Raw genomic sequence first — 23,079 nt, forward strand, 5'->3', positions numbered from 1 at the left:
TGTTATTGAACTGTACATACAGAACCTGTTTGGGGCGTGTCTTGCTGTATGTATTCTCAACAACAACAAAATAAATTTAAAAAACTGAGTCCTTTTTTTTCTGAGCTAAAATTGGTTTTCCTGAATTTCCATCTCGTTTTAGTCCTCTGTGGCCACACAAGTCTAATCTGCCTGTCCCAGGTGAGCCCTCCAGTTACATGAAGACAAAGCTCAGACGTCTGGTCTTCTCTAGGAGCCCGGCCCTAAACTGCCTTCCAGTGCTGTCAAATAGCCGGAGGGTTAGGTGGGAAGCACTTTATCTACTGAGAGGCACCACTATAGGGTCAAACTGGGTGAAGTAGGGAAGGGATGGATTTCTCAAGGGTCAGCAGGGCTCAGGACAGTAAGTCTTGGAAGACCCCATTCCCTTCCCCTCAACAGGGAAGTTTAAAGTCTGAGGCCAGGTACCAGCCCCACCTACCCAGGTAGACCTAGGGGAGGTTTCATCCCGAGATTCCCTGTATCCTGAGACGTGAGTTTGCATTCTCTTACTCTCTCTACTTCACTAAATTCAATCAATAACTCTTCATAAATAATTTATTGTCAGTAGGAGCCTAAGTGCTGGAGACAAAAGACCTAAACTAGCCCTCAGGGCGGTAAAATTCCCAGACTAGAGCATTTTTTAAAGTACCGTTCTTTTTTTCAGTGTTTTAAATTGGGAAAAACACTGATGGTGAAGGCGCAGAGGACAGGGCAGCCCCACAGGAGGACTCAGCTGTTGGGGGCCTCGTCCTCCATGGCTGGTTGTCCTAAGAAGGGGTGGAGTTGAAGGAGGACCGGCTTGGGAAGCGGCCCTCTGTCCGTGGCTGCATTTGCAAGGCTCACTGGCTGTTCTTGCGGAAGAGATAGCTGAATGGGAAAAGAGCACTGCAGGAAGGAGAGCAGAGGACATTGAGGCTCTATGAGGCCCCCTCCCCTTCTCCCCAGCTCCCATTTAGTGCTTCAGTAGCCGGGGCTTTTTCGCTCTGGGGAACCACTGAATGGAAACTCAAGTCTGTACCCAAATTAGATTAAACTCAGGAGGGGGAGATAAAAAGAACTGCACGGGAATGGCCGAGCTCTAGATAGACAAAGAAAGAGTCGTGCTAACTGCTCTCTGCAAAGAGGACTCTGAAGACACAACCTAGATCCAGAGGGAAGAATGGAAACTTTCGGGCAACCAAATCATCCAAATGGCCCACATACGGTAAGTACGGTCTCTGTGCAAGCAACGCATACGGAATCCCGTGTTCTAGGCCCATGCTGGGCACTTTGGGGTGGGGGTGGGTTGTGAAAAAAATTCATAAGACACAATCTTTACTAAAGTCACATTTAGGGCCCATGCTGCCAACTTCCTTTCTGTTGTCTGTCTTGGACAGGATACAGAAACCTCTGTGGGGTAATCTGCTTTCTTCTCTACTCTAAGTTCCCTAAGAGACTCAATGAGGCAAGCCCTGGACCTAGAGCCTCCTGGGCCTCCGTTGGATGCAGGAGAACAGTCTGTCCTACCTTAGAAACCCAAAGAAGCCAGTCGTCCCCAGCTCTTTGGGTCCTTTAGGTGGAGGTGGATTGTTCCATTGCAGTGACGGAGCCATCTGCCCTGCCAGGCTGTCCCCCCACTTAGGACCTGCAAAGACACTCAGGCAGAGAAAAGGTATTAGTCTGTGGGCTGCTTAAACGTGAGTAGTAGGGACGTGAGCCAAGGGCAACCTCACACCAGCACTTGCCAGATCAGGAAGCTGCTAGTCTGACATCAGAGAATTAACAAAGTCAGGCCCTTGAGATTTTTACATAGCTGAAGACCATCATGGCTGGCAGGTCTTCACATGGAATAGCAGTTTGTTGAAGGCCTCACTTTCTTACAGCCCTGTTTCCATGATAACTGCAGTCCATACTGAATCCCCATGCTGGGAAAGAGATCAGCAAGTCCCAGCCTTATAGACCATCCATCTGTACCTTCAGTGAGTGCTAATGCCCGAGAACTTCCCAGAGACGACTCTCCAACAAGACAGAGAAGTCAGACACATCCCTCCCAACTTTCTCTGCAAAACCTCCCACCCCACTCTGAAATAGTCTGAAACTGTGGGCACACCAGTTTCACTATCAGAGGCAGAGGTATGCCATGCATTGCCACTTTCACTCCTTCTGGAAGCTGGGGGCTTTTATGACTCTAGGACATGACCCAGGACTGGAGCATGGCCACAGGCACCTCCATGGTACTGAGTGTGCTCAGACTCAGAGCTCTGTGTTGCTCTGCTCATCAGGGAGCAAAAGTGGACAGGTTAATTACGAAGGGAAAATGAATATGAATTTCCTAGAACTTTACCCTGTTCCTGGACATCAGTGGCATCAAACGCTGGGGTCTCCTGCTGTTCTTGCTCAGTTTTCCTTTCTCTGTCCTGATAAAATGAGGACCAAGAAAAGAAACTTTACTCCTGGATGGCTTGGTGGCGTGAGTGCTACGTGGTGGGGAACTGACTTGACATCAGCGCTGGGGCCTGGCTTTAGGTGGCCCAGGCAGGTACTATATTTCCTTCTCTAGAACTCCTCTTTCTCCACTTAAGCTTTCTAACCACTGTCCATCCCAAACCAGAAGAATTAAGAGCCAAGAACAAAAAAAGTTGGGCTTAAGTTATCATTCCATGTTACTGAGCGCCTGCTATTGCCAAGGACAGGATATTGAGGTTTTGGAAATTAGGAGATAAAGGAAAATAGCCTTACCTTGGAGAAATGTATAATCTATGGGGTAAAAGTGACATATAAACTAAACATTACGATATAGTGTGATAAGACTACAACACAGGTCTACATAAAGTGCTGTGGAGGCTGAGGAGGCAATTCATGGAGCAGGTGCGCTTGGTGAAGGGTCGTTGAATGGGGCCTTCATGAACGAACGGGGCTTTGCCATAATGGGGGTGAGGAGACAATCAGTGTTACAGGGCATTCTAGAACGGGACATGACGTACAAAGCACAATGCCACTAACAAGTATAATCAACACAGCCAGGGTAGGGGCAGCAGCAACAGGACCGTGGCCAAAGAAGCCAGCACGACGCAGTGCGATCTTATTATTTCTCCTCCTGCCACTGCTTGACGGAGCTCCCTTTGTACTTTGAAGGGGACATCCTACAACCTGCTTCCATGCCCAGAATATTCTCCAGTAAACACCCTGATAGTCAGAAACACGGTTCATATATTTTCTTTGAGAATCTGCCAACTGGCCACTCCCCTCACACAGCCAGCAACTGAGTGCCCAACTACCCAGCAGCCCTGCGGAGTTTTTTGAGATGTTTCACTGATGAAGAATTCTGTAGCAAGGGGCCAGAAACTGTCCAGGTGGGTCTGGGAGGTACAGGCATGGCAAGCCCCTGGGAAAGTAGTCCCCAGCCTGAGCATAAGCTTCAGGCCAGAAGGGCAGACAGTTCTGAGACGAGCTTCTCCACAAACCCCTTAAGTCAGACCACACAGGCAGCCACCCAAGTCATACTCTTATAAACGTCGCAGGAAACTGGGAAGCAAGGAGACCGTCTCTTACCTTTCCTAGACAGGGTAGAGATGGGATTTAGAGGGGCCTAGTCCAGCTCTGGTTTCTAGCTTGAGAGGAGGATTCCTACAAATTTAATGAAACTCTGGTTTGGGACTTAAATCTTGCTGCAAGGAGTGGCCCTATAAAAGCATCTGCTGAGGTTGGCAGTGGGAACCAGGAAGGCAAAAGCCCTAGGACAGAGGTGTAGCTACCTCTGAACCAGGGAAAACTGCCCTCACAAGATACTTCAGCTTTTATGTTCTACTGAAAAATCTTGAGAGAGGATTTCTCAGGCAAAAGTTACGAGAAGAAAAACTTTATAGCTTCTGATATAAGCCTGAGGGGACTCATCTGGAAAACCACCCTGATACAAGGTTGTCCTCTGCAGGTTCCGCGCCAGATCTGCCTAGAAGTGCAATTCAAGCAGAGATGGCCAAAGGGCTATGTGCATGACAGTCTATTCCACTTCTGGGCCATCTCTCTGCTTTCCCCCAGTTTCTATCCCCTCAAAGGCTGGATCTCTAAGTCTGGGACCTGGAATACCAGAGGGCATGGCTCTGCCCTTGCATCCCATTCTCCCCCTAGCACCTCTTACGAAAGACGCCTAATCAGATATGTGCTGTATTTTTCTCAGGTTTCCCTGCACAAGCTCCTAATGTGTTCAGACATGCATGAGCCACGTTGACTGTGATCCTACACCCAAACTTCCCCCAAAGGGCAGAAAAAATACTAGGCAATGGACCACAGGAGCAAATTCAATTTTTCCAGCTCAAGTGACTTACACTGAGAGTCACTGTGACTGCTTTAATTTAGGAGAAATCCGCTCTTTGGGAACAGGGTCTACAATGGGCTCTGAGTCAAAATCAATAAACATGTTCCTTTTGGTCGGGCCACATGTTGCTCAGTTTTTTTTCTAAATCCAGTATCAAGTTGAAAAGGTAATTATGTTGAGTAAGAAGCTGTGGGCACTGTTCGTGAAGGAGACGATGTGTCAAACTAAGAATAGGAAGGTACGAAGGATTGAGATGAGGAAAATGTTCCTTCAACAGTAATTATCTTGGTTGTATAAAGCGTCTTTGTTCTCTGGAGCTTCGTGTACTCCACTTGTGCTTTTGCATTTTGTCTTTTTACCTCTCTAAAGGTGGGAGATGGGACAGGGCAATCAGCTGCCTAAAATCACTCGGTGGGTCAGGGGGCCAGGGCATGACTGGAACCCCAAACTCTCGCCCTGCCCACAGAGCCAGCGGTCTAAGTCCCTAAGGGGGCACTCCTCTCCCAACTAAATGGTAAGCTCCTGGGAAGGAGAAACAAGTCTGACACGTTCGTGTGTGTCCCAGCACCCAACACAGGGCCCTGCAAAAAGAAGACAGTAATCTTTTAAAAATGAAAATCACTTCACTCCTCCACTTCAGAATGTTTTAGTCGATTCCTACGATCTTCTAGGTCAAGTTTAAATTCCTCAACATGGCCATGCTGACCTCTCCAGTAACGTTTCTCAGCACTGTACTCTGAGCTCCAGGTGACTGGCTTGTAGTCAGTCACCAAAAACATCACACTCTCTTACTCCTTGGCCTTAGCTCTTTAAGCTACTCTGAGTTATTCTGGGAACCCTTCCCTCACACCACTTGGTCTGGGCGAGGTTCTCCCCTTGGCACCTCTGTTCCCTTCGTGGTTCCTTCTATCCCCACACATATCACATCTCTCTGTACTTATCTGCCCAGCCTTACATGGCTGCAGTCTTTAGGGTAGAGAATGATATCCCTAGTACTTGGCACCTAGTAGATACTCAATAGAAGTTTGTTGAATGAATGCATGTGTAAATGTTTGCTCGATAATTTATTACCTTAATGGGTCCCGCAAAGGTGAGGGAGGTGAGTTGTTAGTGTTGGGATACTAGGGTCAGAGCTACTTTGGAGAGATGCAAAAAAAAAAAAAAAAAGGAAGGCTCTATAAGGCATGAATAACAGCCAATAGCTATTAGGAGAGAAGAAAAGAATAAGAGCACTATTTTAGAAACTATTATGAAAAAAAAGGAGCCCTTAAATAGAGGAATAGCAGATACCTGAATATCTAAGTGAGGAAGAGGCCCCATAAATGAAATCGAATGCCACTGGGGGCTAGTCTCCACTGCTCCGGCGATTACGTTTTCTTTCTTATCAGTTTCCTGTGCTTATACATGCCCATTTCATCTGCAAAAACTACACATTCTAGACCAGACCTCAGTGTAGATGAAGGCAAAAAGGTTTCTAGAGAGAAAATTCTATACTGGATCCCACCTCAACTCAGTACAGACCTATCTTCTTATCTCAACTGCACAGTACAAGCAGGAGCTTTTTCAGCTGAGTAGCAGAGAGGATCTTTTGGCAAAAGAATCCATCGCTGTGCATGTTACACAGCCAGTCTGGGGATGAGTCGTGGCAAGGGCGGGATAGTTGAACGATGTTCTGCAGTGAAGCCTGAGAATGAGTTCAGTTAATTCAACCTGCACTCAGGACCAAGAGGTGCTGGTAACAGGAATCCCAACTTGTAACCGAGCAGCAACAGCCAAAAGCCTAGAAGCTTCCATTTGGTGCTTACCCTCCTGGTTTCCATAGGGGGCTTCTTTTTGCTGGGGGCTTCACTGGAGGTCTCCACCTTGGCCCTGAGATGGGGGAAAAAGCCCAGGAAGTGTTATTGGCAGCGGCAAGACCACCACATTAAGGCAAATATGGCCCAAATGAATATTTCAGCAGGTTGGCTATTTTTATACCACTTCTGGCCTGCAGAATACATTGTATGGCCAGATTCTCTTTGGGTGCTGCTTTAAGTCACATTAAAATCCCAATCTGAGACAGTTAGGGACCTGAGGGTTGAGGAGGGCAAAATGTGAGTGACAACAAGTATCAGGTTTTGAAATACTTGATTACGCATCAGAACCCAGAGAAAGGGAAGATCTGAGGCCTCATCTCCATGGAAAATTCAGTCACACAGAACAGAGCAAAGCCTCACACCTCCAAGTACCCTCACAATCCACCTGGCTTCCACTCTTCGCTGACACATGCATCATGGTCTGCCCCTGCTGCTCCTGTACATCTAGGGGCCATGCAGGCCCAGGAAAAGAGCAGCTGCTCTCTGTGAACCTGGGGTGAACGCACATTGGGCCTGGGAGCAAACCACATCTTGGATCACGCCAGCAGCTCTCTCTGGGATGCTACTGGAAACAACAGATTTGTCTTGTTGAGTCTTTCTGTTCCTGACAGAGTCAAAAGGAGAATGTAAGTAACTTCCACCGCCGCAACCTCAACACGTTAGGGATGTGCTCAACACGCCTCCAATAGTGTGGCACCTCACTCAACAATTGATAGACACCCTCTGGCAAACATTTTACCCTGGACTACCTCTTGGAGTAGAATTCCAAAAACTTACTGGTCACAGGGTAAAAGAGAATTATATTTTATTTATTCTCACTCTTTCGAGGGCTTCCCTATGTTTTGTATAATATTCTGTGTTGTTGTTAGGTGCTGTCAAGCCAGTTCTGATTCATAGTGACCCTATATACAACAGAATGAAACAGTGCCCAGTCCTGCACTGTACCTGTAATCGTTGTTATGCTTGATCCTATTGTTGCTGCCACTGTGTCAGTCCATCTCATTGAGGGTCTTCCTCTTTTTCACTGACCCTGTACTATAATATTATGGGACTACATAAATTTGTGCCTTTTCACTGTGCCTTATGATGGTACTACATCTCACATATTTTGGACATGTTATCAGGAAGGACCAGTCCCTGGAGAAGGTCATCATGCTCGGTAAAGTAGAGGGTCAGTGAAAAAGAGGAAGACGCTTAATGAGACAGATTGACACAGTGGCCGCAACAATGGGCTCAAACATAGCAACAATTGTGAGGATGGCACAGGACCTGAAAGTGTTTCGTTTAGTTGTACATAGGGTCACTATAAGTAAGAACCAACTCAACAGCACCTAACAACAATAACAACAACAACCATAGTAGGTACTCATTAAATATGCCAGAAATTCAGCTGTACAGATCTGATTGTATTTCCTTTCAGCCTTCATCCTGAGGAATCCTACTTTGCTAAAGACGGACTGTGTTCAAATTACATTGCAAATATCAACTTGCTTCCTTTCCTTTGTCTACCAACTGGGATAGGCAAGTACGGATGAAGCCCTGAGAGAGAAACTGACTTACCCAAGGGCAGATCAACCAGCAGCAACAGCTGGTAAAGCCCAGCCAGGTTGCAGGATTTCGCCTGTTTCCCAATACCACTGACCTGTCCGGCCCTGACTTCCTGGGGGAGCTGGGCACTTCCGTGTGTCTTCGTTTCCTCATCATGGCTTCTGCTGATTTCTTCTCAGCTGATACCTTCAGAGAGAAACCAGTTTCCTGTGACTCCTCCTTTTCCAGAGTTGCTCACAGCTCATGAGTGCAAAGTGAAGAGAACTTTCCATCTTTAAATTGCCGAAGGCAACTTTTAACGCTAGCTTTGCGAGTAAGAAGAGGCATTCTGTTGCAGACAGGGTCTCAGAAATCTAGCCAAGGGGAGAAATGGTCTCACGTCTACAATTTTGAAAGGACTTGGGCAGCAACCAAGGGGCAACGACAGAGGAGGATCCAAGAGTAAGACTTTTTGTACAATAGGAGGTGATAACGGCAATTTTCATTTTGTACAGAAAAGGCAAACTTACCAATCCCAGAGGACTGTCATTTATCAGTTTACCTGCAATAGGAAATTTGAGTGTCTTAATGGGTCAAGACTCTGTTTCACCTGGATTTCTGGCCACTACTTTCTCTGAACTGGTCCTGGACAAACTGCCCTGTGTGCCTTTCTCCCTTCTGGGTACTTTTTCTCCTAGACTGTCTCCTAGAAAAGAGAACGTCTTCAAGCTTTCTTCCCTGTTTCAGAACTCTTGTCATGTACAAGCTGAAAAGGGTCTGATTCACACTAAACTGTCTAACAATATGCCACTTCAAAGGGGGATTGATCCTTACCACCACAGAAAAAAAGGAGAACTTCAGGCATCAGTGACAAATGAATTGCAGAGACATTTTAAGGCAAAGCCTTTTTCAAATCAAACTGGTAGGTGCCCACCTGTCCCTCTATGAGTAAAACATCCATGGCCCTCAGAGATTAAAAATCAGGAGTTATCTTTAAGATGCCACTGAGGCGACGGTCCTAAATACTCTAAAATGGGAGGAAGTATTTATATAATAGGTATCTTTCACTGATCACTCTAGGTCAGACTTTGTGCTTTCTGTCCCAGTACTTAAATGCTAAATCTTTTTAACAACTCAGTGAGATAGGCACTATTCTTCCTCTTCACCATTTTACAAAGGAGGCCCAAAAAGATTAAATGATTTATCTAAGGTCATACAGCTATTAGGTGACAAAAGCACCAGGATTTGCATGAGACAGTCTGGCTTAAAGCTCATGATCTTGACCTCTATACTGTGCAGGGTTGGGGCCCAGTTTGGCTGACCATTTTGTTATATTCAGCTTGTACTGCTAATACACAGACTGTCAACCTTCCCCCTCTTCTTCTCCACCACCCACACTTCCAGCTACTTACCAGGTGACAGGTTTTCATGAAACCATTTCATCTCCACGTACAGAGTGAAAACAAATGGGTAGGGGACCAAGACGACTTCCCCATGTTTGAATTTCAGGTGGGAAACTCTCTCCCATTTGCTTTTATCTGGAAAATGGTGCTAAGGAGTGAGAAAAGAAGCCAGTACTCAGCCATGAGTACTATTTTAGGGATAAGAAGCCCTCTCTTTTCCCTGACTTATCCTCCCAACTGCCCATTGTTTTGCTGCTCCCATTTGTATCTACAATGAGAGTTGTAGCTCATTTTCAGCGAGGGAAGAAAGGATACAGGGAAATATAATGAAGTGTTCTGTAGTAAATGGCTGCAGATTGTCCAAGTTTCCCAAGACCACACGAATAGAATCCTGAAAAAAAATTTTTTTTGAAATAACTATTTAATAGTGCCTCGGCTCAGCCAATCTTTCCATTTCTACTTGTCACTGCTCTTTACGTCCCCTATATTCTATTAAAACTGAACTATTTGCTGTTCCCTGAACATGCCTTCTGCTTCTCCATTTCTATGCTTCTGCACAGACTATTCCCTCTGCCTGAAATGCCCTTTCCACCCATCAGCACATGTCCAGATCCTATCTATCCTTTAAGGCACACTTCAAAGCCATCTCCTCCAGAAAGCTTTCCCTGATTCTCCAAGTTGTAATTAACTGTATTCTCAGACTTTACAGTAGTCAGCTTCTGGCCTTTACTACATTTCTTGTACATGTTTTATTTTCCTTGCTGGGTGTAAAAATGGCAGCCTGGAGTCGGACCTCCTTTAACGTCACGAGGGGGAAGAATCACCATCAATATGAGCCCAAGGCCAATTCCTATGAGGTGAAGGTCAAACATACCTTCACCCTCCAACCTTTTTTCCGATTCTAATACCAGCCATCCCTTCCATGGCACTCCACTTCTCTGCTGGGTTTGATAATTTGTTACAGTAGCCATACAGAACTCACAGACCATACTCACAGTTACAGGGTTTATTAGGGAGGTAAGAGAGGGCCCTAAAGGAGACGGATTGACACAGTGGCTACAATTGGCTCAAGCATTACAAAGATTGTGAAGATGGTGCAGGATCGGGCGCTGTTTTGTTCTGTAGTACCCAGAGTCACTATGAGTAGGAACCAAGTCGATGTCACCTAAAAACGACAATAATGAACAGGTGACAGCTCAGGATCAGGATCAACAGGCTGCAACTCAGGGTCAGGGTCAGGGTCAGGGTCAGGGTCAGGGTCAGGGTCAGGAAGCACGCAGGCAAAGTCTCCCTTCTTCAGTGCAGGGCAGCTTCCTCTGTCTCCTCTCGGCCATTCAGGACTCCTCGTGGCGACCTGAGGACAGGCTCCCTCCCTTGGCCCTCAGCCTGGCCTCTGGCCTCTGCCTGGCCTCTGGCCTCTGCCCTATTCAGGCAAGTATTACAAAGCTCTTTAGCTCCAGCAATAAGTGCCGAGAGGCACCCCACTCCACTTGTAAGCCTTGGCTCAAAGGTGCTCACCTCTCTTGCTCTGTGCGTTGGCAAGCCTAGATCTGCAGACAAGTGCCCAGAGGCACCCCACTCTGCCAGGGTGCCTTCTGCCCAAAGGAACTCAGCTCTCTTCCTCCATGGGTCGGCTCGCCGACTGTAGCCATCTTGCTCTGTGAGCCAGGAAGCATACCATGCCATCTCTTGAGGGTTTCCTAGTTCTGCTGCCACTGCTTCTCACTGTCTCACACCATCTCTGGTGTTACAGCTCTGTCTCCTGGGTCTACGGGATTTTCAGCACAGGGACCTGGGTCCAAAGGATGCACTCTGCTCCCAGCTCTTCTTCTTGGTGGTAGTGAGTTCCCCTCTCTTGTCTCTGGGATGGCTCATTTTAAGCCTAGTGGGATGGCAAAAATGACCAATCCCCTTGTTAGGGTTCCATACACCTTATTTGCACTAGCAGCAAGCCGTCCAATCCCCTTGGTGGGCCACAAGTACCTTATTTGCATAGTCCTACCCAATCATTTTGTGGGAGTTATAAGACCATGCGTAGCTAGAAGGGCATATTAAGGAATTCACTGCTCTGTACTGGGAGATCTCCTTGAGGTAGAATATGTACCCGATTTATCTTAGCATCCTTTCTATGGTGTTTACCATGGTAGATGATGCATAGCAAGTTCTTAATAAATATATATTGAGTGAATGAATAATACTGGTGTTTATTGGTAGTTATTTGCTTTTGCCTTTCTTCCACTGTTTTCAAATCTTAACTGATTAGTTACTAATTAACCGATGCTTATTGTTGTTGTTATTAGTTGCCATCAAGTTGGGTTCGACTTATGGTGACCTTGTGTGTAACAGAATGAAATGGTGCCCATTCTGGCACCACATTCATGGTCATTGGTATGTTTGAGTCCATTGCTGCAGCTACTGTATCAATCTATCTCACTGCTGGTTTCCCTCATTTTCACTGGCCCTCCACTTTACCAAACACAACGTCCTTTTCTAGCAACTGGTCTTTCCTGATGACATGTTTAAAGTAAAAAGCAAGTCAAAATTTCACCATCCTTGCTTCCAAGAAGCATCCTGCTTGCATTTCTTCTAAGACTGATTTGTTCATTCTTTGGCAGTCCATGGTATATTCAATATTCTTCACCAACATCACAATTTGAATGTATCAATTTCTCTTCTGTCTTCATTTTTCATTATCCAGATTACACGTGCATATGAGGTGACTGAAAAGACCACGGCTTGGGTCAGGCGCACCTTAGTCATCAAGGTGATATCTTTGCTTTCTCAAACTTTAAAGAGGTCTTTTGCCGAAGATTTGCCCAAACAATAAGTTGCTTGATTCCTTGACTGCTGCATCCATGGACATTGATTATTGATCCAAGAGGAATGAAATCACTGACAACTTCAACTTCTTCTCCATTCATCCTGACATTGTTTATAGATAAGCTGTAAGGATTTTCGGTTTCTTCATGTTTAGGTGTAATCCATATTGAAAGCAGGGTTTTACAGTATTCAATCTGTATGCCGAACAAATAATTTGAGAAACCAGGCTAGATGAAGAAGAACACATGAGGATTGGAGGAAAACTCATCGACAACCTGCGATATGCAGATGACACAAGCTCGGCTGCCAAAAATGAACATGACTTGAAGCAATTACTGATGAAGGTCAAAGAAGCTTATTTAAAAAAATTAGTCTGTACTGATTGAAAATTTGATATCATAAAAAGACTACTGGATTTCTATGGGAAAAATTTGAATTTCAGTCTCAGCTATGTCACTTTGCCTCTCCTAAGCCTCAGTTCCCTCATGTTTGATCTCATAGAAGGCAGAAATTGTGTCTCATTTATCTTTGTATTCTCTGTCCTAGCACAGGATCTGACTTACAACAGCTAATATTTATTGAGTAATTACTATGGAAAATGCTGGGTTTTTTCTTATTTAAAATTGTGGTAAAATATATGTAACAAAATTTACCATTTTAACCATTTTTAAGTGTATGATTCAATGGTACTGAGTACATTCACAATGTTGTGTAGTCATCACCACTTGCTATCTGCAAGACATTTTCACACCCCAGACAGAAACTCTGTACCCATTGATCAATATCCCATTTCCCCCTTCCCCCAGCCCCTGCTAACCGTTATTGTACTTTCTGTCTCTATGAACTTGCCTACTTCAAATACCTCATAGAAGTGGAATCACACAGTACCTGTCCTTTCGTTTCTAGCTTATTTCACTTAGCACGTTTTCAAGGCTCATTCATGTTGTAGCATGTATCAGAATTTAATTCCTTTTTATGACTGAATACTATTCCTCTGGGGGGAGGAAATATATATATACCCAAATTTTGTTTATCCACTTATTGTTGATGGACACTTGGGTTGTTTCTACCTTTTGGCTATTGTGAATGATACTGCTATGAACATTGGTGTACAAGTGTCTGTTTGAGTTCCTGTTTTGAATTCTTTGGAATATATACCTAGGAGTAGAATTGCCGGATCACATGGTAATTCTACGTTCAACTTCTTGAAGAACCACGAAACTGTTTCCCACAGCAACTGTACCATTTCATATTCCACCGGCAGTGCACGAGGGTTCCAATTTCTCCACATTCTCACCAACACTTGTTATTTTTCTTCTTCTTCTTCTTTTTTTTAATAGTAGCTATCCTAGTGGGGATGAAGTGGTAGCCCACTGTGGTTATGATTTGCATTTCCCTAATGACTAATGATGTTGAACGTCTTTTCATGTGCTTATGGCCATTCGTACATCTTTAGAGAAATGCCTATTCAAGTCCTTTGCCATTTTTTAAACCAGGTTATTTGCTTTTTTGTTGTTGAGCTGTAGGAGTTCTTTATATATTCTGGGCATTACTCCCTTATCAGATAGAAGATTTGCAAATATTTTCCTCTATTCTGTGGGCTGCCTTTTTATTCTCTTGATAGTGTTCTTTGATGTATAAACATTTTTAATTTTGATGAAGTCCAATTTATCTATTTTTTCCTTCTATTGCCTGTGCTTTTGGTGTCATCCTTAAGAAATTATGGCCTAATCCAGGGTCCTGAAGATTTTCACCTCATTTTCCTGTAAGAGTTTTGTGTTTTTGCTCTTAGATTTACGTCTTTGATACATTTTGAGTTAATTTTTGTACATGGTATAAAGTAAGGATCTAACTTCATTCTTTTCCATGTGTTGTTGTTGTTGTTAGGTGCTGTCCAGTTGGTTCCAACTCATAGCAACCCTATGTACGACAGAATGAAACACTGCCCAGTTCTTCGTTATCCTCACAATTGTTGTTATGCTTGAGCCCGCTGTTACAGCCACTGTGTCAATCCATCTTGTTGAGGGTCTTCTTCTTTTTCGTTAACCCTCTACTTTACCAAGCGTGATGTCCTTCTCTAGGGACTGATCCCTCCTGATAACATGTCCAAAATATCTGAGATGTAGTCTGCCATCCTTGCTTCTAAGGACCATTCTGGTCGTGCTTCTTCCAAGACAGATTTGTTTGTTCTTCTGGCAGTCCATGGTACAGTCAGTATTCGCCAACACCACAACTCAAAGGCATCAATTCTTCTTCTGTCTTCCTCGTTCATTGTCCAGCTTTCAGATGCATATGAGGCAATTGAAAACACCATGGCTTCAGTCAGGCGCACCGTAGTCCTAAAGGTGACATCTTTGCTTTGTAACACTTTGTTGTTGTTAGGTGCCATCGAGTTGGTTCCGACTCATGGTAACCCTATAGGACAGAGTAGAATTGCCCCATAGTGTTTCCAAGGAGTGGCTGGTGGATTTGAACTGCTAACATTTTGTTCAGCAGCCCTAGCACTTTAAAGATACCTTTTGTAGCAGATTTGCCCAGTGTAATGAGTCTTTTGATTTCTTGACTGCTGTTTCCATGGTTGTTGATTGCGGATCCAAGTGAAATAAAATTCTTGACAACTTCAATCTTTTTTCTGTTTATCATGATGTTGCTTATTGGTCCAGTTGTGAGGATTTCGGTTTTCTTTATATTGAGGTATAATCCATACTGCAGGCTGTGGTCTTTGATCTTCATCAGTAAGTACTTCAAGACCTCTTCACCTTCAGCAAGCAAGGCTGTGTCATCTCCATAACACAGGCTGTTAATGAGTCTTCCTCCAATCCTGATGCCGCATTCTTCTTCATATAGTCCAGCTTCTCGCATTATTTGCTCAGCATATAGAATGAATAAGTATGGTGAAAGGATACGACCCTGACACACACCTTTCCTGACTTTAAACCACGCAGTATGCACTCATTCTATTAGAATGACTGCATCTTGATCTATGTACAATTAAGTGTTCTGGAATTCCCATTCTCCGCAGTGTTATGCATAATTTGTTATGATCCACAGTCAAATGCTTTTGCACAGTCAACAAAACACAGGTAAACATCCTTCTGGTATTCTCTGCTTTCAGCCAGGGCCCATCTGTCATCAACAATGATATCCCTGGTTCCACGTCCTCTTCTGAAACTGGCCTGAATTTCTCGCAGTTCTCTGTAATATACCATTGCAGTCGCCTTTGAATGATCTTCGGCAAAATTTTACTTGCGTGTGATATTAATGATATTGTTCAGTAATTTCCACATTTGGTTGGATCATCTTTCTCAGAAAAAGGCATAAATATGATCTCTTCCAGTCAGTTAACCAGGTAGCTGTCTTCCAAATTTCTTGGCATAGATAAGTGAGTACTTTCAGTGCTGTATCCATTTGTTGAAACATCAAAGTAGATATTTCTTCAATTCCTGGAGCCTTCTGTGCAAATTGGACTTCTTCTTTCAGTACCATTGGTTCCTGATCATATGCTACCTCCTGAAATGCTTGAACATCAACCAATTCTTTTTGGTATACTGACTCTGTATATTCTTTCCATCTTCTTTTGATGCTTCCTGAGTCGTTTAATATCTTCCCTATAGAATCCTTTGATATTGTAACTCAAAGCCTGAACTTTTTCTTCAGTTCTTTCAGCTTGAGAAACACGGAGCGCGCTCTTCTCTTTTGGTTTTCTATCTCCAGGTCTTTGCACATGTCATTATAATACTTTGTCTTCTCGAGCTGCCGTTTGAAATCTTCTGTTCAGCCCCTTTACCTCATTGTTTCTTCCTTTTGCTTTAGCTACTCAACTTTCAACAGCAAGTTTCAGAGTCTCTTCTGACATCTATTTTGGTCTTTTCTTTCTTTTCTGTCTTTCTAATGACCTGTTTCTTTCTTCACATATGATATCCTTGATGTCATTCCACAACTCGTCTGGTCTTCAGTCATTAGCATTCAACATGTCAAATCTATACTTGAGATGGTCTCTACATTCAGGTAGGATATACTCAAGGTCATACTTTGGCTCTCATGGACTTGCTCTCAATTTTCTTCAGTTTCCACTTGAACTTGCATATGAGCAATTGACTGTACTGCGGTTGAACCTTGCCTTATTCTGACTGATGATACTGAGCTTTTCCATTGTCTCTTGACTCGACGGCACTGGGTTTTTTTTTTTTTTTTTTTTTCCACAGACATAGTTGATTTGACTCCTGTGTATTCCATCTGGCAAGGTCCATGTGTATAGTCGCTATTTATGCTGGTAAAAAAAGATATTTGCAATGAAGTCATTGGTCTTGCAAAATTCTATCATGGGATCTCTGGCATCTTTTCTATCACCAAGGCCATATTTGCCAACTACCAATCCTTCTTCTTTGTTTCCACCTTTTGCATTTCAATCACCAGTAATTATCGGTGCATCCCAATTGCATGTTGGATCAACTTCAGACTGCAAAAGTTGGTAAAAATCTTCAATTTCCTCATCTTTGGCCTTAGTGGTTGGTGTGTAATTTGAATAATAGCCATGTTAACTGGTCTTCCTTGTAGGTATGTGGATTTTATCCTATCACTGACAGTGTTGTAATTCAGGATAGATCCTGAAATGTTCTTTTTGATGATGAATGCAACGCCATTTCTCTGCAAGTTGTCATTCCCGGCATAGCAGGCCACAGTAGACCAAAACAACTACTTTTGCATGTGGATATGCAGTTTTGCCAACACCATTTGTTGGACGATGTCTTTCCCCCATTGAATGATGTTGGCATCCTTGTCGAAAATTAACTGACCTATTTTTATACATACTAATTTAACTCTCACAAAAACCTCATGAGATTAGGCACATCTATTATCCCCACTTGACAGATGAGGAAATTGACTCAGAGAGATTAAGTAATTTATTCAAAGTTACATAGCTAGTAATGGTACAGTCAAGATATGAATTCAAGCAGTGGGGTTTTTGAGCTTGCATTTAACCACTTGGCATACTGCTTCTCATTAAATGTTCTCTAGATGAATGAAAGAGGATGATAACATCTGCTTCAAAACTACAGAGAGAGAGAAGACATAAAAAGCACTTTGAAAACTTTAATATGATAAATAAATGTATAAAAATGCTTTCTAGCTACCATTTATTGAGTACCTACTATGTGGCAGGCATTGCACACATCAATTTCCAATCCTTAGCACAATCTTAAGAATAGGCATTACTTATTAGCCTTATTATTGACAGGTAAGGCAACAGACTCAGAGAGGGTAAACAACTTTCCCAACATCACACCGTGAATGGCAGAGTTGGAATTTAAATCCAGGTTTGATTGGCTCTAAAGTCTATACTCTCTCTACTATGCTGCCTTGAGCTTTTCTCTGTCCACCTTAACTGAAGCAAAGTAAAATAAATTCTGGTCTAGTCACACTTAAAAATAGGGAGAAAAATCTCATGGTCCTGTATTAAAATAATTGTTATTTAAATGATGCCCCTGAGGTCCTGCAAGATCCTAATGTATCTTTCAATACCTAGACAAGGAGTCAGAGGCTGTGACTCAAATTTTTGGTTTAGTAGAGTTTTGTGTTTAAGTGTATTTAATTGCATTCTAATTCTCTGAAATGTGGCAGCATATGTCTTTGTAAATCATAATATCCATAAATCACTGAGTTGTGGAGTTTGAAGAAGATAAACTAGTGTAAACCTCTCATTTTACAAATGAAGAAATTAAGATCCAAAGAGAGAAAGGCTTTGCCCAAGGTCACACGCTTAATTAATAGCTAAGCTAGGAATGGAATCCTGGGCCCTCCTCCAGAGCTCTAACTCCTGGACCAATGCTTTCACCAATTTACAAAGTTGTCCACCTGCTCAGTTTTCTTTTTGTGCCAGGACATAAAGCTAGGGGAGCTCGGTAGAAAAGGAATGAAAATGAAGTGGGAATAATGTAACTGCAAATGTTTCCAATTAAAATGAAGACACAGCTGCCTTGTCTGTGTGTTTACAGTTGAGTTTCCTGGACGTCAAACACCAGGCAGTGGTTGGGATGGTGAGGTTTCCCAGAGGCCTGCAAGGCACAGTCCTCCGGAAGCTGCCTCTGTGCCAGCTGCCACAAAAGAGCCGCGGATGGCTGGGAACTCCAGTGGAAACAAAATAACTCTTACTTCAACTAGGAGGACTGAGAAAGGTTACAGGCTTTCAATTTTCCTGGAAAAACATTAAGGTTGCTTTACAAAGGAAACATGGCAGGGAGAAGCCAAGTTATTGAGTGGAGGTTGTGACTCAGTTTGTAGGAAATAATTAAAACCCGGATGAGGGCACATCCTCAGCATATAGAGTAACTTTCCCAGAATTTGTCTGCTTCTTTCCCTACCTCCAGCTCCCGGACGATGACTTCCTTGTTTTCTACCTCTTCCCCTCTAGAAGGTAAAAAGACAAGAAATAAGTAAGCCAAGAAGGAAAGCTCCGGAGAAAGCAGACTAGCAGAGCAAAACTGACCCTTCCACCGAGCTAAAGAAACATGACATAAACAACAGTTGGGTGCTGACCCAGTGCTCATGGGGAAGAAGCAATCACCTCAATGGTGTGGTCTGAGCATTGGTACAAGGATGTATCAAAACGTCTTCTCCACTAACCTGCCAAGAACTAAAATTCCCACCGTGAAAGTTAACAGTTTGTTAGACAAGTTGTACTTGAAGTGTGGACTGCAGACCCCTAGGAGTCCTCAAGACCCTTTCGAGGGGTCTCCAAGGGCAAAGCTATTTTCATGGTGATACAAAAATGTTATTTGCCTTTTTCACTAAGCTGACATTTGTACCCATAATGCAAGAGCCATGGTAGGCAAAACTGTTGGTGCCTTAGCACAAATCTAGGCAGTTGTACTAAACTGTATGAGCCCCCATAATAATCTTTACTGCCACAAGGGAAAAAAAAAATTCTAGTTTCATTTAATACCCTTGAGGAAGCAGTAAAATATTATTAGTCTTATTAAATCTCAACCCTTGAATGCATGTCTTTTTAATACATTATGTGATGAAATGGGAAGTACTCATAAAGTACTTCTGCTGCGTACTGAGATACGATGGTTTTCTCAAGGAATAAAACTTGGGGACTATCTGTTGCAAACTGAACTAGCTGCCTTTTTCATGGAATGATATCTTACTTGAATAATCAGCTGACAGACTATGGTTGTTATTCAGACTTGGGAATTTGACAGACATTTTCACGAAACTGAACAAAGTGAGCTTGTCACTTGAAGGAAAACAACTGACAGTATTTGTTGCCAATGATAAATCTTGCATTTTCAAGCAAAAATTTGAATTTTGGAAAACTTCTACCCACCACTGTGAGCTCAACAGCTTTCAAATACTTAATGTCTTTTCTGATAAGAATGGCAGTGATATGAACAAATGTGATTTTTTTATAACGTATAACAAAATGTGTCAACATTTAGACGATCTGCTTAATTCAGTGAACCAATATTTTCCAAATGGTCAATGCAATGCTTGATGTTACAAAATCATCCTTGGTAAAAGAGGCATTCAAAGAACAAGACAGGCTAATGAATTTTAATGTAGTCAAATTAAAAAAGTTCATTGATGTAATTTCAGATTCCACATTGCAACTAATCTTTAACAACTACTTAAAAAATCCAAAAAACAACTAACACTTGTTGAGTGTTGATGTAGTGTCAAAGAAGAAAATCCACAATGACCTCAGAAGGTTATTAAAACCTTTCCCAACTACACATCTGTGTGAAGCTGGATTTTCTTCGTATACTTCAATCAAACAAACAAACAACCACTCACAACAGATTGAACACAGAAATAGATATGATAATTTACCATATCGGTCTCCTATTAAGCCAGACACTAATGAGAACTGCAAAAGTATAAAACGATGTCAATCTTCTCAATATTTTTTTTTTGTTCTGGACAACATGGTAATTTTTAATAAAAGATGTTATTTGTTAACATTTAATGCGCGTATTCTTATTTTAAATTCATATAACATTTTTAACTTTTCAATTTTAATTTTCATATGATAAATATTGATTGATATAATCTACATAATCAAAAGCTTTTTGGGGTCCTCAATAATTTTAAGAGTTCAAAGAGGCCCCAAAACCAGAAAAAATTGAGAACCACTGCTCTAAAGATATGCCATTCCTAATTCAGAAGCTTGTATGGATAATAAATATACTAAACACAGAATAGCTGTGGAGAGAGTCCTGCGAGGTGCTAATGCAGCCAGCCTCTTGGACTGGGCAGAGGCAGGGAAGGAATGACCTGCAGTGTCGCACTAACCTGTGTTTGCCGAGGTAACTCTCCTAGTTCTAAAATTACCTGATGCTGTTGCCGTATCTGATTTTGAATTTATACACATTGGGTCCTGCATGAAGAAACCTCGTCTCTGGGAACGGGTAGGTAAAGGGTTTTAAACTCATTGCTCCTAAATGACAGCCTAAATAAAGTAAAAACATTAGAGAGTTACTGAAACCGTAAAGGAAAGAGGACCTGCCCAATCTACAGATCTCTTCACACGTAAAATGTCCAACACTTAGCACCACTGTCTATGTCCCAGGCTCGGTTCTGTGCTGACCACCTGGACCATTCTCCGACCTGCATTCAGCTGTATTCAGCTGACCTCTATGCTTGAAGTCAGAAGACATGAGTTCAAATTTTCTCGTTTACTTTATGACCTGTGCTTATCACTTCTCTTCTGTGAGACCGATGATGCTAACAGCTGCCCTGATGACTTACAGGGTCTTTGTGAAATATAATCTCACCATTTTCTCTGGAATCTATTCTCCCCCTTCACTCCTATTTTCCCTAGAACGTAATCAGGTGACGAGGGCTCCAGTCAATAATGAGACCATCCAAAAGGTGCACCAATAAAAGGCACACTTAGGAGGACCTCTACTGTTAATGTTAGATGAAGTTAAAGGGTTAGCACAACTCCCAGCCACAGCCAATGCAGCGAATACGTTTCCCAGTGATGCCAGAGACTGCCTTATCTTCCCTACCTCTCAACTACTCTTCCTCTCCACAACTTGTGAGGCTACCCTGTGTCCCAAGAGTGCCTATGTCCCTGGCACTCACTAGTTTCACTTTTCCTATTTTAGAATCTCTGCCCATTTACAGGGCCCTCTGGGGGAAACTCAGGCGCATCTGGCAGGGGTAAGAAGCACACTGTGATTTTCTAAGTCACTAGGAATTTCCTCAATGAGACGGATTAACACAGTGGCTACAATGGGCTCATGCATAACAATTGTGAGGATGGCGCAGGACCAGGCAGTGTTTCATTCTATCGTACATAGGGTTGCTCTGAGTCAAAACTAACTCAAGGGCACCTAGTAACCACGGGACTTTCCTGTGCCTCTCTTTGTTTCTTCCCATGGAAGTTTAAATAATAAGTAATTTAAAAGAGAGGCTCAGAGTTTCTGAGGATCAGAGCTTCCTATATACAACACCAGATGGATTTCAGAGGCAGGCGAGATAGAGTAGAATGAGCATAAAGTACAAATCTGAGTTTGAATCTCAACTCCAATATCCTTACTTAGTTTCTTTGAATCTTGCTTTTCTTATTTATATAATAATAACAGTAATCACCACCAACAGCTTTTTGCCATGCCCTATTCTAAGTGCTTTGTATGTATCACCTCAATCCTGACAACAAGCTGTTATGGGTTGAATTGTGTCCCCCAAAACTATTTATCAACTTGCCTGGGCCATGACTCCCAGTATCATGTGATTGTTCACAATTTTGTCATTCGATGTGATTTCTCTATGTGTTGTAAATCCTATCTCTGTATGCTGATGAAATGGGATTAGAGGCAGTTATGTTAATGAGGCAGGACTCAATCTACAAGATCAGATTGTGTCTTAAGCCCATCTTTTTTGAGATATAAAAGAGAAAAGCAAGCAGAGAGACATGGGGACTTCATACCACTAAGAAGGCAACACCAGGAGCAGAACACACCCTTTGAACCTGAGGTTCCTATGTGGAGAAGCTCCTAGACCATGTGAAGATTGATGACAAGGACCTTCCTCTAGAGCTGAAAGAGAAAGCCTTCCCCTGGAGCTCGTGCCCTGAATTTGTACTTCTAGCCTACTAGACTGTGAGAGAGTAAATTTCTCTTTGTTAAAGCCATTTACTTGTGGTGTTTCTGTTATAGCAGCACTAGATGACTAAGACACAAGCCTATGAGGTAAGTAGCCTAAATCTGGTAGATAAGGAAACTGAGGTACTGAGAGATGAAGTAACCTGACCATAACTAGGAATACTGGAATTGGGATTCAAACTGAGGCAGCATAGATCTAGACTTGACACTCTTTAACTACTCCCCTAGTCAGCTTCCTGGGGTTATTATGAGGGAAAAACAAGATAAGGTATATAAAATCACTTTGTAAGTACTCAAACAGCATATATACATAAACCGTATGAACTATTTTAATTATTCTTTTCTCCATATTATCTTGACGCCATTTCACCTCAGTAGGGAAAAAAAAACCTTGTATGGTAGAGGTCAAAAGATCTTTGCACCCAACGAATGGAATTTCCCACAATTTCCAAAGTTCAAGTCCAGGGCTGCCAGTAAAGAGATACTCTTGTGTGTGATCTCGGCTGCTTGGGATTAGAAAGACAGGAGGTTGGAGCCAGAGCCCATGAGACTATTTAGACTAGAACTGCAGTCAAACGTGAAAAAAAATAGTTGGTGCCAACTACAAAGTCACCAGAGGAAATATATGTTCATAGCCTGAGAAAAACTTGCTGACGCCCCATGGCCAAGGCGTGGGGGAAACCAGGCTGGATTCGATGGAGGTTTTGGTGCCAGATGACTTTTCACAGAAGTCACTTGGTGAATGACTTTCAGCTGCTGCTACAGAACTTTAACTCCCCATTATTGAGAGGGGTCCTTTAAGATGCAGCCACCTCTCCCTACAGTCTGAGGGCTGGGGCATCAGAACAAAGGAAATGAAGGACGTTTGCTGGAAATGACAACCCGGAGGGGAAAGTTCACATGCTGTGTCACGACCGGCTGTCTGAAAGAAGAAAAACAACCCTCTTTTCTAGCTGAGGCCTGTTCCTGGTAATTGCTGGCTGCCCACTTCAGAAACAAACACCACACATTAATTACCTGATTTGAAAATAAAGATTAGACCCACA

General features: G+C 42.9%; 1 protein-coding gene across 1 annotated transcript; it reads right to left on the bottom strand.

The window, feature by feature from the left end:
• Positions 1 to 787: 787 nt before the first annotated feature.
• Positions 788 to 20,845, bottom strand: MAJIN (membrane anchored junction protein). Its single transcript, XM_049892421.1, has 7 exons — positions 20,256 to 20,845; positions 18,284 to 18,329; positions 7,814 to 7,905; positions 6,121 to 6,184; positions 2,345 to 2,417; positions 1,528 to 1,645; positions 788 to 906 (listed from the first exon to the last, which is right to left on the bottom strand). The coding sequence occupies exons 1-7, from the start codon at positions 20,390 to 20,392 to the stop codon at positions 861 to 863; spliced, it is 576 nt and encodes a 191-aa protein (XP_049748378.1). The 5' UTR covers positions 20,393 to 20,845; the 3' UTR covers positions 788 to 860.
• Positions 20,846 to 23,079: the final 2,234 nt, after the last annotated feature.

Source organism: Elephas maximus, chromosome 7, assembly GCF_024166365.1.
Source record: "Elephas maximus indicus isolate mEleMax1 chromosome 7, mEleMax1 primary haplotype, whole genome shotgun sequence".
Taxonomy (NCBI): Eukaryota; Metazoa; Chordata; class Mammalia; order Proboscidea; family Elephantidae; genus Elephas; species Elephas maximus.

What these genes read in the sequence shown, in the direction of transcription:
- MAJIN (XM_049892421.1), bottom strand. Translation starts at nt 20,392, where the DNA reads ATGTTTTTACTTTATTTAGGCTGTCATTTAGGAGCAATGAGTTTAAAA. An exon ending in AGGAAGTCAGGGCCGGACAG is followed by an intron (nt 6,185 to 7,813) that starts GTCAGTGGTATT and finishes CCCCCATCTCAG; the next exon opens with GGCCAAGGTGGAGACCTCCA. An exon ending in CACTGATGTCCAGGAACAGG is followed by an intron (nt 1,646 to 2,344) that starts GTAAAGTTCTAG and finishes GTGTCTTTGCAG; the next exon opens with GTCCTAAGTGGGGGGACAGC.